This window comes from Bufo gargarizans, chromosome 3 (assembly GCF_014858855.1).
Source record: "Bufo gargarizans isolate SCDJY-AF-19 chromosome 3, ASM1485885v1, whole genome shotgun sequence".
Taxonomy (NCBI): Eukaryota; Metazoa; Chordata; class Amphibia; order Anura; family Bufonidae; genus Bufo; species Bufo gargarizans.
The window spans coordinates 372,275,063-372,291,017 of record NC_058082.1 but is presented as its reverse complement, the minus strand read 5'-3'; the positions used below and the strand labels follow the sequence as shown (position 1 = coordinate 372,291,017).

General features: G+C 41.1%; 1 protein-coding gene across 3 annotated transcripts in view; it reads left to right on the top strand.

The window, feature by feature from the left end:
* The window catches only part of ACACA (acetyl-CoA carboxylase alpha), a 932,629-nt gene that overhangs the window by 668,278 nt on the left and 248,396 nt on the right, over positions 1 to 15,955 (top strand). Inside the window, exon 45 of one of the 3 annotated variants that reach the window (XM_044288113.1) lies at positions 8,876 to 8,996. The exons of the other annotated variants lie outside the window; for them this stretch is intronic. Coding sequence (XP_044144048.1) covers positions 8,876 to 8,911 — 36 coding nt within the window. The 3' untranslated portion in view covers positions 8,912 to 8,996. Of the gene's footprint in view, positions 1 to 8,875; positions 8,997 to 15,955 lie in introns of those variants that run through there. 3 annotated transcript variants of the gene reach the window in all.

Sequence of the window (15,955 nt, the reverse complement as noted above, 5' to 3'; positions counted from 1 at the left end):
CTTCCAAAAACCATACGGTGCACCTTTCCCTCTACGCTCTACTGTGTGCCCGTACAGTAGTTTATGGCTACATATGGGGTGTTTCTGCAAACTACATAATCGGGCAATAAATATAGCATTTTGTTTGGCTGTTAACCCTTGCTTTGTTGCAGGAAAAAATGGATTAAAGTTGAAATTTTGCCCAAAAATTGAAATTGTCAAATTTCATCCCAACTCTTGTGCAACACCTAAAGGGTTAACAAAGTTTTGTAAAATCAGTTTTGAATACCTTGAGGGGTGTAGTTTCTATATTAGGGTCATTTTTTTGTGGTTTCTATTATGTAAGCCTCACAAAGTGACTTCAGACCTGAATTGGTCCCTAAAAATTGTTTTTTTTTTAAATTTCTGAAAAATTTGAAGATCTGTTTCTAAACTTCTAAACCTAGTAACATCCCCAAAATATAAAATATCATTCCCAAAATGATCCAAACATGAAGTAGACATATGGGGAATGTAAAGTAATAACTATTTTTGGAGGTATTACTATGTATTATAGAAGTTTTGAATAACTTGAAGGGTGTAATTTATAAAATGTGGTTTCTACTGAAATTGTCCTAATAAAAGGGTTTTGGAATTTTTCTAAATTTTTTTTTGAATGTTCTTCTAAGCCTTCTAACTTCCTAAAAAAATAAAATGACAATAACAAAATGATGTCAACACAAAGTAGACAAATAGGGTATGTAGAGTGTAACTATTTTATGTAGTATCACTATCGGTCTTAAAAGCAAATAAATTCTAATTTTTAAAATAGTGAATTTTTCAAAAATTTCAGCAAATTTTTTATTTATTTTTTATGCATAAAGGTAAAACGTATCAACTCAAATTCACCACTAACATGAAGTATGTTGTGTCACGAGAAAACAGTCTCTGAATGGCCTGGATAAGTATAAGCGTTCCAAAGTTATTACCACATAAAGTGACACATGTCAGATTTGAAAAATGAGGCTCCGGCATTTGGTCCAAACTGTCTGTCACTTGAAGGGGTTAATAACAATTGTGGGGCATATTTTCTTAACAAGTGTTGTACCGTTCTTTTAATTCATCCTGGAAATGTATAAATAAATTGGCAACAAGGCATAGCTCGAAGGAAATATGCTACAGGATTTTCAAATTATGGGGAATACTATTATTCAAAGGGGTTATCCTGTAATTTATATTGAAGACCTATCATCTGGTTATTCGATCAGCTGTTAGAAAGGATCAGCGCTCTGTAACATCACAGTACATCGGTTACATAGTCTTTCTTTCTGCAGTGACTTGGGGCTGAGCTGCAATACCAAGCATAGTCCATGTACGTCACAGTGCTTGGAAAACTGTCGGGAGCCGGCTGCTCTCATGAGAGTTGTGGTGAGCGCGGCAGCTCTCTGTAACTGCTGATCTGTTAGGTCATCATTATATTTACCGGATTAACCCCTAAAACAGACAAGTCCTTAGGGCTGACTGGTTGTCTGAAAACATCTTAGGCTACTTTGACATTTGCGTTGTTGTTTTCCGGTATTGAAATCTGTCAGATCTCAGTACTGGAAAAAAAAAAACATTTCTGCTTAGTTCTTATGCATTCTGACTGAAAAGAGATCCATTCAGGCTTCATCAGGATGTCTTCCCTTCCAGAAGCATTCCGCAAGCTGCGGTTTTGTGTCCGGCCATAAAAACTTAAAAATAGATCCAGCACTGAAAACAATGTAAGTCAATGGTGATGGATCCCTTTTTTGGAGACTAAAAAAAATGGATCCATCACCCATTGACTTTCAATGTATTTAGTGCCGGATCCTTTTTTTTCTCCCCGTTTTGTTTTTCGTACAACTGCATCCTAACTGAACGGATGCATCCTGATGTGCAAAATCAAAACCGATCAGTTTAATTCCGGTATTGGGATCCTCTGCCGGATCTCAATACCGGAATTAATAACGCAAGTATGAAAGTAGCATTAGTGATATTCATTCTGTATATGTAATAAGGTTTTGTCTTTACATTAGCTTCAACTTAACAGCTTTTGTGATAGTATTTTAGGCAAGTAAACGCGCAAGTGAATGCTTTTGAGCCTTTAGGAGCAACAGGGGTGTTGCCATTACACCTAGAGACTCTATCTCTGAAACTACCATGCCCTTTGCACTTTGATTGACAGGGCCAGGCAGTGAACATGTCAAAACACCTGTTCTTTTTAATCAAAGTGGAGAGGGTGTGGCAGTTGCAGAGAGAGCAGAGCTTCTAGGAGTAAAGGCAACGCCCCCATTGCTCCTAGAGGCTCATTTGCATATATTAAAACATTACTTTTTCTTAGCAATGCGGGCACATGTAAACATGGGACCAACTCGGGTGCCTTCAGCTGTCAAGCACACATGTAACAGATCAGTCAGTTTCATAGGTACAAACCTGCTGACAGATGCCTTTTAAAACTAATTTGCAGAATAATGCAATTCTGCTTAAGTTGATCTTTTTTACTAGAAATTCAAATGACACTATTTCACATTTTTTTTCATGCCTGTATCATCGGTATATTGCTGTTATTTCTTAGATCCTAGTGTAATCTTACACTGAATTACACTTGATAGATGATTGTATTCTTTCATTGTCTCAATTTGTCTCAATTTGGATTCATTTTAAATTGTATTTTATAGGCGTGTTTTTCTAAAAAAAAAATGTAGGCTCCAACAACATATCTTTTATTTTTATTTTTTATTTTTTTGCACCTTTTATTTCCTTTTTTTTTTCTGATGAACCTGCTGATCCCCTTGAAATTGAAATAATGATAATACCTGAATGGTAGCCACATCAACTATCAGCACATAAAGAGCCAGGAGGCATAAAATGCAAATGATAAAATGAAAGCATATGGATTGTGCATGATCGCCTGACGTCCAATGAATTTTAAAAGGTGCTGTCTAGCATGGAAAGGGAGGCGGAGGTGGAGAGGGATTGAAGGGGCTGAAATAAACATATTATCCCTGCACATTTTTTCTTTCATTCCTGACAATATTTTTTTTACACCTCACTGAGCGCTGTCTCTATTCCTCTCTCTCTCTCTGCTCACTTCCCTTCTCTTGGAACACCTCACACACATCTCAGGTCATGTCACTGCAGCTCCAGTGGAAATAATAAGATATAAACCACAAGGTTGTTATTTGCATAGAAATAGCTAGGAGGCCTCAGGCTGCAAAAGAGAAGGACACAGCGATGGTTTGTCTAATAAACTTTTGCTGATGCAGATATTTTTTTAAAAAACCTTCAAGTACACCTATAGGAACCTTTATAATATAGTAGTGAAATAATTTGCTGATATATACATAGGGCTTCATTTTGTGATATATGCATTACATACCCTCATACACAGTTTATTTCAGAAAATTGAAGCCATATGTTACAGCTCTGCAGAGGAACAAACACTACAGACATGCAGAAAAGAGCATGCTGTTTCAGAAAACACATTTTCAAAACATTATGGTTTAATAATGGGGGTCCCTTCATTCTAGACCTCCAGTAATCTGCATTAGCTACAAAACAGAGTAGCTACCGTGGATAGTGTCTCTCTCTAGGACCTAACCCTTTGATTTCAATTTACATCTAAGCACTGTGGTTCCAGTAGTTTATTTTAATGGCGGGAAGGGGGGGGGGGGGGAGAGAAGATGTACAAAAAAAAATTGGCGTTAAAAAATTAATTTTGAATTAGCGGAAAATATGTCTTACCTTATTTTACTGTTTTTTCAGAAGTCTTAATGAGGTTTAAGTGAATTCACATATACAGTTTTTAGTAACATAGTATATAGGGCCGAAAAAAGACATTTGTCCATCCAGTTCGGCCTGTTATCCTGCAAGTTGATCCAGAGGAAGGAAAAAAATGACCCTGTGAGGTAAAAGACAATTTTCCCTAAAATTAAGGGAAAAAAATTCCTTACCGACTCCATTCAGACAATCGGATAACTCCCTGGATCAACGGCCCTTCTATAGTAATTATAGCCTGTAATATTATTACACTCCAGAAATACATCCAGGCCCTTCTTGAACTCTTTTAGTGAACTCACCATCACCACCTCCTCAGGCAGAGAGTTCCATAGTCTCACTGCTCTTACAGTAAAGAATCCTCTTCTATGTTTGTGTACAAACCTTCTTTCCTTCAGACGCAGAGGGTGTCCCCTCGTCACAGTCCTGGGGATAAATAGATGATGGGAAAGATCTCTGTACTGATCCCTGATATATTTATACATAGTGATTACATCTCCCCTGAGTCGTCTTTTTTCTAAAGTGAATAACCCTAGTTTTGATAATTTTTCAAGCTACTGTAGTTCCCTCATTCCAGTTATTACTTTAGTTGCCATTCTGGTTCTGTAATGGCAGCGGGGCCCGGTGTAGTATAATCATATCTAACTTGTGGGTTTTGTTAAAGTATTCAAATCCTCTTAAATCCAGCTGCTGTACTACTACTAACTTCTTGGCAGTCAGGAGGCCGGGCGGGCGCTCGCAGCATAGCTCGCTACGTCATGCACCTGCTCCGCCGACTTTATGAATGAAGCAGGCGTAGTGAGCTACGCTGCGAGCGCCCGTCCGGCCTCTTGACTGCCAAGAAGTTAATAGAAGGAGTACAGCGCTGGATTTAAGAGGATTTGAATACTTTAACAATACCCACAAGTTAGATATGATTATACTACAGTGAGTGGGGCCCAGTGTAGTAGAATACAGTGACTGCATCGGGCCCCGTTGCCATTATAGATCCAGATACCGGCCCCCATTCACAGCACAGGGACACTGTTATGGAGGATCTGTGGATGACACATTAGATAAGATGCTATATACAGTACAGACCAAAAGTTTGGACACACCTTCTCATTCAAAGAGTTTTCTTTTTTTTTTTCATGACTATGAAAATTGTAGATTCACACTAAAGGCATCAAAACTATGAATTAACACATGTGGAATTATATACATAACAAAAAAATGTGAAACAACTGAAAATATGTCATATTCTAGGTTCTTCAAAGTAGCCACCTTTTGCTTTGATTACTGCTTTGCACACTCTTGGCATTCGCTTGATGAGCGATTCTTTGTAAGAAAAGGCTTTCGTCTTGCCACTCTACCCCATAGCCCAGACATATGAAGAATACGGGAGATTTTACCACACAGCCAGTACTTGCCAGATATTCCTGCAGCTCCTTTAATATTGCTGTAGGCCTCTTGGTAGCCTCCCAGACCAGCTTTCTTCTAGTCTTTTCATCAATGTTGGAGGGATGTCCAGTTCTTGGTAAAGTCACTGTTGTGCTATATTTTCTCCACTTGATGATGACTGTCTTCACGGTGTTCCATGGTATGTCTAATGCCTTGGAAATTCTTTGGTACCCTTCTCCTGACACCTTTTAGCAATGAGAATCCCTCTGATGTTTTGGAAGCTCTCTGTGGACCATGTGGGATGTGACTAAGAAAATTTCAGGAAAGACCAACTAGAGCAGCTGAACTTTATTTGGGGTTAATCAGAGGCACTTTAAATGGTGGCAGGTGTATGCTGACTCCTATTTAACATGATTTTGAATGTGATTTCTTAATTCTAAACACAGCTACATCCCCAGTTATTAGAGGGTGTGCACACTTATGCAACCACATTATGTTATTATTATTTGTTTCTTCCCTCCACCTAAAAGATTTCAGTTTGTTTTTCAATTGAGTGGTACAGTTTATAGTTCACATTAAAGGTGGACAAAGTTCTGAAATGATTTATCTTTGTCATATTTTTTTACATCACAGAAACCTGACATTTTAACAGGGGTGTGTAGACTTTTTATATCGACTTACTACCTTACTAACTTGTTGGGGCAAAGGAGATTATATTGGAGATGATACAGTATATATCTTTATACTATGTATATAAAGAAGTGTTTTACTGTATCTTCACTCTCTCCTTCACTGGATCGCGCTGTGAAGTGAAGGAGGCTGAAATAAGGACAGGGAGCGCTGGATCATGTAAACATATGACCACCACGATTGGACAATTGTGGTGGTCAACAGATACTATTCTGCCTAGAAACCGATGCTATAGGCTCAGTTATCCCTGGGCAGAAGAAGGAAGCCTGGTACATCTCGGGGAAGCGCTGCAGAGAGCAGTGAAGCTGTGCTCTCTCTCTTTCAGGCTGTCGATGTTTATACATGTGCTATCTGCACGGGGCATGTGTAGTTAGCACATATATAGCCATATGGCAGTCAGGGGTTAATATTTATTACCCTGATTCTGCAGTTTACAAAAATATCCTATGTGCTGTTGTAAACGGCTGTATGGGCACACCGCAGGGCTCATAAGTGAAGTAGCATCATTTGGCTTATGCAGGGTAGATTTTGCTTGAAAATCACATTTGAAAAGACCTTGAGGTACATCTTGAGTGGAAACCACCAAAAAGTGACCCCCATTTTGGAAACTACATACCTCAAGAAATTTATCGAGGAGTGCAGTAAGCGAGTTTGACAATTACTGTTGAGCATCTGAACTCGGAGCATCTGAAGTGAAATTTGATCCGAAGTTTAGGAAAAATTTGATTTGCAACAAATCTGAATTTCCTCGCGCTTCGTGGCAATAAATAGTTTTTTTTTCCTAAAATGGCAGCTACACATGCTACAAAGTGAAAGTAAAAACTCCAGGAACATGATATGACCCGTAATGCTATGCAGTCAGTCAGCAGATGGCCATCCCCTTTGATATCACAGCCCTTTAAAAGCCTCATCTCCCATGGTCTCTGTAATTTCACTGTGATCTGAGCATAGGGAGAGGCATGACAAGTACTAGAGAGAGTGTTCAAGAAGCCTTTAATTGTGGAATATTGGATAGGGAGACTGTAGGAGATTTTTTTATTTTTTTTTACACACTTCAGGGTGAGCATATGGAGACTGCAGGGACAGTACAGGCTCTGTAATCTGAAGCTGAAGGGATCCATAGGAAACTGCCCACTTTGAGACATCCTGTTATCCTACAAGTTGATCCAGAGTAAGGCAAAAAAAAAAAAACGGAGGTAGAAGCCAAATTTCCTTACTTTAAGGGTAAAAAAGAATAACTCCCTGGATTAACAACCTATCTCTAGTAACTATTACCTATAATATTATTACACTTCAGAAATACATCCAGGTCCCTATTGAACTTTTTTTGTGAACTCACCATCACCACCTCCTCAGGCAGAGAGTTCTATAGTTTCACTGCTCTTACCGTAAGGAATCCTCTTCTATGTTTGTGTACAAACCTTCTTTCCTCCAGTCGCAGAGAATGTCCCCTCGTCACAGTCCTGGGGATAAGTAGATAATGGGAGAGATCTCTGTACTGATATATTTTATACATAGTTATTAGATCTCCTCATAGTCGTCTTTTTTTCTAAGTTGAATAACTCTAATTTTGATCTTTCTCGGTTGTGTAGTCCACCCGTTCTAGTTAGTATTTTAGTTGCCAATCTCTGAACCCTCTCCAGCTATGTCTGCCTTGTTTACAGGAGCCCAGAACTTTACACAGTACTCCATGTGGGGTCTGACAAGTGATTTATAAAGTGTCAGGACTATGTTTTTATCACAGGCATCTGTGAACCTTTTGATGCAACCCATTATCACACTGGTTTCTACAGCTTAGTTTGCTGTTCACTAAAATTCCTAAATTATTTTCCATGTCAGTGTTACCCAGTGTTTTACCATTTAGTATGTATTGCTGACTTGCATTATTCCTTCCCATGTGCATAACTTTACATTTGTCAGTGTTAAACCTCATCTGTTACTTCTCTGCCCAAGCCTCCAATCTATCCAGATCCCTCTGTAGCAGTATACTGTCCTCATCCGTGATAATTACTTTACACAGTTTAGTGTCATCTGCTAAAATTTTACTGTGCAAGTGCTCTACAAGATCATTAATAAATATATTGAAGAGAATAGAGCCCAATACTGACCCCTGAGGTACCCCACTAGTGACGGTGACCCAATCTGAGTGTGTACCATCTGATAGTGAGCCAGTTACTTACCTACATACAGCCATTTTAACCCAGAAAAGAAACACTCTTTTGAATGACAATTGGAAGGTTATTACTTTTTGGTCACTATTTCCCAGGTGTCCCCCAACCTGCACGTCTGCTGTTCTGTCAGGTCTATTGGTAAATACGAAGTCTAGTATGGCCGTCCCTCTAGTCGGGCCCTGAACCAGTTGGGGAAAGGTAGTTGTCTTTGGTTATTGCTGAGAACCTCTTTCCTTTGAGATCTACAGGTTTCAGTTTCCCAGCCTATATCTGGGTAGTTTAAGTCCCTAATAACAACCTCATAATTTGCCGCCTCAGTCTACAGTATCTCGTTTAGTAGTAGATTTTCTGTGGACTCTGATATTAGGTGGCTTATAATAAACTCCTATTATTATTTTATTATTGTTTTTGCCTCCATGTATTTCTATACACAGTGACCCCACATATCCCTCACTTATACAGATATCTTCCGGGAGTGTGGGCTTTAGACCGGACTTTACATAAAGGCAGACCTCTCCCCCTCTCCGGTTTTGGCGATCCTTTCTAAACAGACTGTAACCCTTTACGTTAACTGCCCAGTCCAATATGTTGTAGACCTCCTCACATATCACTAATTCCAGTTCCCCAGTTTTATTAGTCAGGCTTCTGGCATTAGTATACATACAATTTAGAGGTTTATGTATATTTTTTCCCCTTCACCTTTCCTTATGAACTATTCTAGTCCCTCCTTTCATTCCTTCCCCAGTTCCATTACCTCGCCCCAGGCCTCTGTCTGTAAAACGGGGCTGGGATGTGGAACTGACATACAGATGCAGACAACACACATGTTCTGCCCACATATTTCAAATATATAAAAATTCTATTTCTTGTTTTTTAAGGTTTCGATTGGGTCTGGTCTTGAAGCTAAAGACTAATGTTTATAAGTCAGAAGCCTTACTATTCAGCTATATTCTCATCTCTAAGCAGTTGTGGATTTTCTTAAACTATGTCATTTAGCAGACAAATACACAGTAACTCTAAAACTCCTCTTTACTCTGAGGGAAGTCCGACATCAAGGTCCATCATTTAAATTTGTCCTAAATAGGATTTACAAATACATTTTGTTAAGGTTTTTATTGGTTCTTAAAGGCAGAAATCTTACTATTGAGCTATAGGCTCTTCTACTGCTTTACCAGCTCTTGCAAATAAGTAAAATGTGCTTGGTAAGCTGCGAGAAAGTAAAAAAAAAATATTGAATGCAGCACTAATGAAGGCAGCTTTATTAAATTGATGTATACATTGGACCTATGGTATTGGGATTTTTATTGGATGTCTGATCCTTAACATATGATTTTTAGTTGATCTTATGTCACTGCGAGATGCGTAAGAGGCTACGGCGCAGTTTCATCCTATATGGAAAAGTGGCTATTGCTCCAAACAACCTCGAGATCCGGACAAGCGAACATCCATACTATCTATATTATCTAGATTTCATGGTGTCGACATGTGTAATTCATATTATTTTCATATATTATTTTATTTCATCTTTTTCTTATTCTATAACAATATGTTGTTATTTGAATATAGTATTTACATATGGCTTTATTATTATTTTTTGTAATCTCTTTGTCTGAAGAAGGCTTTGCATAGCCGAAAACGTTTACACGCACTGCCGTATGTTACTTTGCTTCTGTTGAAAACAAAATAAAAGAAAAACACAGAGAATACCTTTTATCTGCTGTAATGTTTGTAAAAATATTGCTTGGGGTGGGAACCCTATAAGCAGCAGCAACCGACTGTTAGCGAACAAATTTTTGTATAAAACTATCCCAAGGATTGGTCACTAGTATTAAAATCTCGGAAACCTCTTTTAATTCCACCCAATAGAAGAACTGGGATTTGTATAGTCAATAGCTGGGCCAATCAGAAATAGGAAACCAACCTTGAATCTATAAAAATGTTGCATGGACATAACTTTGTTACACACTGTGCGTCAGTGGAGTAGAAGATCGGACCCTTTTTTTTTGGCGCTGAAGCAGATGGACTTAGGACCAGGATAATATTGATGAAGAAAGTTTTATTCAAAGTCAACTCTTTTCAGGGGCGAACAGCCCCCTTCATCAGGACAATAAACGCTTATACATAAACATAAAACCTGTTTTAGTGTGATCTCATATTTAAAAACTCTGTTTTTGGCACGCTGTGTTCGGGTATGAGGGGGGCGGGGTTCGGGGGCAGGAGGAGAAGGGAAACAGTGGCATACAGTAGTAAGTTGGTGGTTTATAGTACGCCATTCACATTGTTCCTAATTCAATGATTCTCTATGTCAGCGCTCAGGTTTGTGGTCTTGTTGTGTTACGTTGGAGCCATCTCGTGATGTCACTTTGCGACTGCAGCTGATATGATCCCTTCTTACAGCTGCTGTCAGAGCGGACCTGGAGGGGGCGGAGACGGTAGGCAGGAGTCCTAGGGTGTGTGCTTATGTCTAGGGTTCCGCCCCCAGTAAGTATGAGGCTGCAATATTTGTGGCAGTTCAGACCTAGGAACAGTGGCATACACACAATCCATGGGGCCCCGGTGCGAAACGGATCTATGGGGCCCCCCCCCCAACCTGCCTCCTAGCCCCCCCCCCCCCCCACTACCTCCCCTACCAGTGGTGTAACTATAGTGTTATGGGCCACAGTGCAAACATTTTTGCAAAGAACCGGCAGATTTTTTTACTAAGGGCTCTTTCCGTGCGGCTAATCCGCGGCGTGACTGAGTGCCAAGCCCCATTCTAGACAGCAGAGACACGGAGCAGTGACATGATTGACTGTGATCTTTTTACTACAAAATCACGGTGACAACTTTATGTCTCTGTGATTTTGTAGTAAAGAGATCACAGAGAGGCACGGAGCATTATCAGTCATGTTAGTGCTCTGTGTCTCTGCTGTCCGGAACTGGGCTTGGCTCTCATTTACGCAGCGGATTCCTCGCACGGGATCCGCTTGTGTTAAAGAGCCCTAAGCCCAATGCATGGCTACACTCACCCAGTCCTAATAAAATCTGGTCCTACCTCATCCAGGGTGTCGCTGGCGTCGGCGTGATGTCCGCTGGATCCAGAACAAGGACCCTGTGGTGAGAAAAAAAGACTAATCACATAAGGAAGGGATGGTGACTGCCCCTGTGAAATCACCAGCAGGGGGCGCTGTGCTGGCCTGTAAGACTGAGCCATGCCAATGTGTAGCAGGGTAATCTAGGACATTTCCCCTAAGTGCAACCACACGGTACTAATGCCCACCTTGTGGCCCCTCACAGTAGTTATGCCCACCTTTGTTCCCGTCACAGTAATTATGCCCAGATATGTGCCCCCTCATAGTAGTTATGCCAAATATGTGTCCCCTTACAGTAGTAATGCCAGATTATGTGCCCCCTCACAGTAGTAATGCCAGACTATGTGCCCCTCACCTAGTAACGCCAGATTATATGCCCCTTACAGTAGTAATGCCAGATTATGTGCCCCTCACAGTATTTATGCCCAGTTATGTGCCCCCTCAAAGTAAATATGCCCACATATGTGCCCCCTCAGAGTGGTTATGCCAGATTACGTGTCCTCTCACAGTAATAATGCCAGATTATGTGCCCCTTCACAGTATTTATGCCTGGTTATGTGCCCCCTCAAAGTAAATTTGCCCAGATATGTGTCCCCTCAGAGTGGTTATGCCAGATTATGTGCCCCTCACATTAGATATGCTCACATATGTGCCCCTCACATTGGTTATGCCAGATTACATGCCCCGTCACAGTAGTTATGCCTTCATATGTGCCCCCTCATAGTTATGCCTTTATATGTGCCCCCTCACAGTAGTTATGCCACATTAGGTGCCCCCTCAAATTAGTTATGGCAGATTAGGTGCCCCTCAGTAGAGATGCCAACTTTTGTGCCCCCTCACTCTAGTTATTCCCATCAATCCCCCCCCCCTCTGCCCCTCTGCCCCCCTGCCCTCTGCCCCCTGCCCCTCTGCCTCTCTGCCCCCCTGCCCCCCTGCCCCCAGTCTGCAGCATTAGAAAAAAAACTTCTTACATACTTACCTTCTTCCCTGATGAGAGTAGGCAGCTTGCCGGGTTTTTATGTCTCCTCCCACAGGCAGCAGCGCGATTTGGGGCCAGCAGGGGGAGCTCCTGAGCTCTGAAGATCAGTGAAGCAGGGAGCAGAGAGGTTTCCCTGCTTCACTATAGAAACGGAACTGCCGGCCGTCTGTGTGTGTCAGCGCGTGCTCCCCCCCCCCCCTTACTTGACCCTCCGGCCCCCCCACCCCCCATATTATACATGTAATGGTGGCATGGAGCGCTCTGATGGGGCCCGAAATTGCCACTGTACTTCATGCCGGGCCCCACCAGAGCGCTCCATTACATGTGAGTACAGCGGGAGCCCTGCCAGCGGCCTGGGGGGGGGGGTCCACAGGCGGCCGGGCCCCCTGGAGTGCCGGGCCCGGTCGCAACTGCGACCCCTGCGACCATGGTATGTACGCCACTGCCTAGGAAGGGGTGGAGACCGTGGGCTGGGGCCGTGAGGTGTGCACATCTGTCAAGGGTTCTGCCTCGAGTATGCGGCTGCAATGTCTGTGTCAGTTCGGACCTGGAGGGGGTGTAGATGGTAGGCGGGAACAAAGGGTGTGTACTTCGGGCAGGGGTTCCGACTCCGATAACTATGGTACAAGGTTGCAATGTATGTGGGCGGAGTTTGGTTTTGAGTTGGAAGTGGCTATGTTCGCTTATTGAGAACCTGCATCGCAGATGCCAGTGAGGTGTGTGGATAGTAGGCAGGGTGAAATAAGATGTGTGATGTTGGCTGGAGTTTTGCCTACCACATCTCCATGTGTTGGGCTGCAACGTTTGTGGGCGGTATATCATAGTATGTCAGATTTTTGCATTCTCTCGGATTTCCAGTAATCATTAGTCGTCCCTTTGCATGTGTATGAGGCGTCACTGGGTTTTCTATTATATTAAAATTACATCAGTTTTGGGACTACTAAAAGACCTAGAATTAAAATACTGCTCTAGTCGTCTCTATTTTAGTTTTTTCCTTTTCATTTTAATAAAATTAATAATAATATAAATAATAAAAAGGACCCCATTTAACTCTTTTGTGCCTAGGGTGTCTAGATCAGTAAATTAAAGAACGGTTTCACTAATCTCATTAAGACCATACAGAGTCAAAGTGCCTAATTGGTATATCCAGTATACCTCTGAAGTTTACTGAATCTATTGTATGGGTTCTCCGGGATAAAGTCGATTGGAGTAACCCTCCAATGAATGTGTTTTTTTTTTTCTTTTGTGGTTGCACAGTGTCTTGAGATGCTATGTTTCGGCACAGATTTTTTATATTATATCTGTGTTGATTCATACTGCAATGTAATGCCTACATATTGAAGGCCGCACTCACACTCAATCAAATATATAACATAGCTACTTTGACATGTTAGATGGTACTTTATAGAAAAGGTGGCGCCATTTTTTGGGGAGTTGAAGGTTGTGCGGTTATGTCCAATCATGCTATAGCAGAGGCAACTTTTAATTTCCCATTTTAAGCTGCCTACAGGTTTTTTGTGGTGCTTTTTTGTGCAATAAAATTCTGTTTCGGCTTGCTCGGCGCCAAAGTGCTCTTAATTGTGGGGGCTCTCCTATACGTAATGATTGGTTTCTTGGGGATATAATTTGCAAGGTATTTTATTAGTATTGCACGAATAGCTTTATTTGAGGTATTGTATTGTGTAATGAGATTTAGATGTCTTTCCGTTTTTTCTGTTTTTTCATCATCTTTCTTTGTTTTGCCTGTAAGGCATTTTTTCGGTGTATTCATCTTGCTCCTTTTGAATGTATTTTTTATAAGTTTTTTTAGGGTAGCTTTTGTCTAAGTTACAGCCAAGCTGATTGTGTATTTTGCCCTTTCTCCCAGGGTGCAGTAAGTCTAGGATTTCACAGTATTTTTCTCCCATTTATTTCATTCTTGCGGTTTTGTATGTTATTTTTACTTTGTCTTATTATATATATGTTTTATGTAATCATTTAATGATTTTTTTGTATAAAATATATTCACTTTTTTAAGTCCATCTTGTTGCTCTAAAGAATCCATGGCTTGAACGTGTGATTATTTGATCGCTTTTGAGCACAACGTGTGTTATTAGGTTGATTCCCAATTCTGGCTCGAATTCAGGAGCAGTCATGAACAAGATTTCCCAAGGAAAGAGAAACGGCGTCATCCAGCTTATCAATAGTGGTATTTCGGCCAAGAAGATTGCCAAGCTGCATCATGTGAGTGCCAAGACAGTTGGAATAATACGAAATGTAGTCCCTACATTCATTCCAAAGCCAAGAGCCAGGCAAAATATCAGTCAACAAGTCGCCTTTATCATATCAGTTGTGGCACGACAAACACGGCAGTGGAGGTGGCTCCTATGTGTCATAATAGTGAGATCACAGACTTTGCAAGCACTCTGCGACACCCATTACACAAGTCTGGAGTGGTGGCCCAAAAACAGGTGAAGCCTCAACTTCAATATCGTCATAAGAAGCGTTGACTTGAGTTTGCAAAAAAGTAGAAGATTGGAAATGGGTGATTTGCAGCGATGTGGCGAAAGACAACAGACTGGGCTCTGATGGGTACAATTAGGTCTGGAAGAGACGAGGGAAAAGGGGGCTAACAGGTCGATAAATTGAAGGAACTGTCAAGTTCAGAGGAGGAAGCCTGATAAGGGGTTGTTTCACAGCCAAAGGCGTTGGATACTTGACCAGGATCGTTCGTGGTCTCAATGCTGAGCTGTATGTGAGTATCCTACAAAACGAGTTACTTTGTTCACTCGAGTACTATGGATATGAAAAGTACGACATGTTGTTCCAGCAGGACAATGTCCCGAAGCATATGTTGAGATTGGCAAAGAAATCGTTCTTAGACAATGAAGTAGAGGTACTAAATTGGCCCCCACACTTAGACCCAGTTGAACACTTGTGGGTAGAGTTGGCAGAAAAAACTGTATTTGTACTAGTGTGCACAAACATTGGGAACGTATAGAAGAGACCTGGGAACAGATTTCGGTTGAGACATGCTTGAATATGATCGAGAGCATACCCAGAAGGATTCAGTCAGTGTTGAAAGCCAGAGGTGGATTTACTGAATACTAACAAAATAATACATTTAGAATTTTAGAAGCAAAACAGTAACAATGCAGTTACATGACAAGAATCTGCATAAGTAATCATATGCTAAATATGTAGTTGCAAGTCCTATGAGATAGCCAAGATGATTGTCTAAAAAAATGCTGGTAGTTTTACGTTCAAAGCTGTAGTGGATGATTAGATATGGAGCCTGAAAGTCAAAAGTTCTAAACATTGTTACCCTTTTGCTTGTCACTGTATGTGTGTGTGTGTGTGTATATAATATATATATATATATATATATATATATAAATATATATAGTAATTCACTTTGCTCCATTACATCCGAATTTTAGGGAAAACTTGATATGCCTTGTAGCCGAATTTCCTTGTGATTCATGGTAGAGAATAGATTTTCCCTAAATAGCGGTAAAAATAAATAAATAAAATCATATTTGCCCCGTCCATATTTGCTTAGGACAGGCCGACAGTTGGCCTCTTGATTAACCTCCTCACGACCGCCGTACGCAGAATTGGGTCTTCGCGGCGGTCGTGCTGTTCTGGGTGGACGCGCCGGTGCGTCCTCTCGCGAGACGCGAGATTTCCGGGTATGCCGGCCCGCGCATGCGCATCGCGGGCCGGCAAAATTCAAAGAAGAAGTTCGTCATCAACCTGCCGGCCACGATCATTGGCTGGCAGGTTGATGATTTTCAAAAAAACCAATCAGAAGCCACATAACCCATCATATTAGTAAATATGATGGGGTTATATGGCTGCTGTGCTCCTCTGCTCCTTCTTTTGGTCGGTTGGTTCCAGGAGAGGAGCAGAGGAGCACATCATCACTG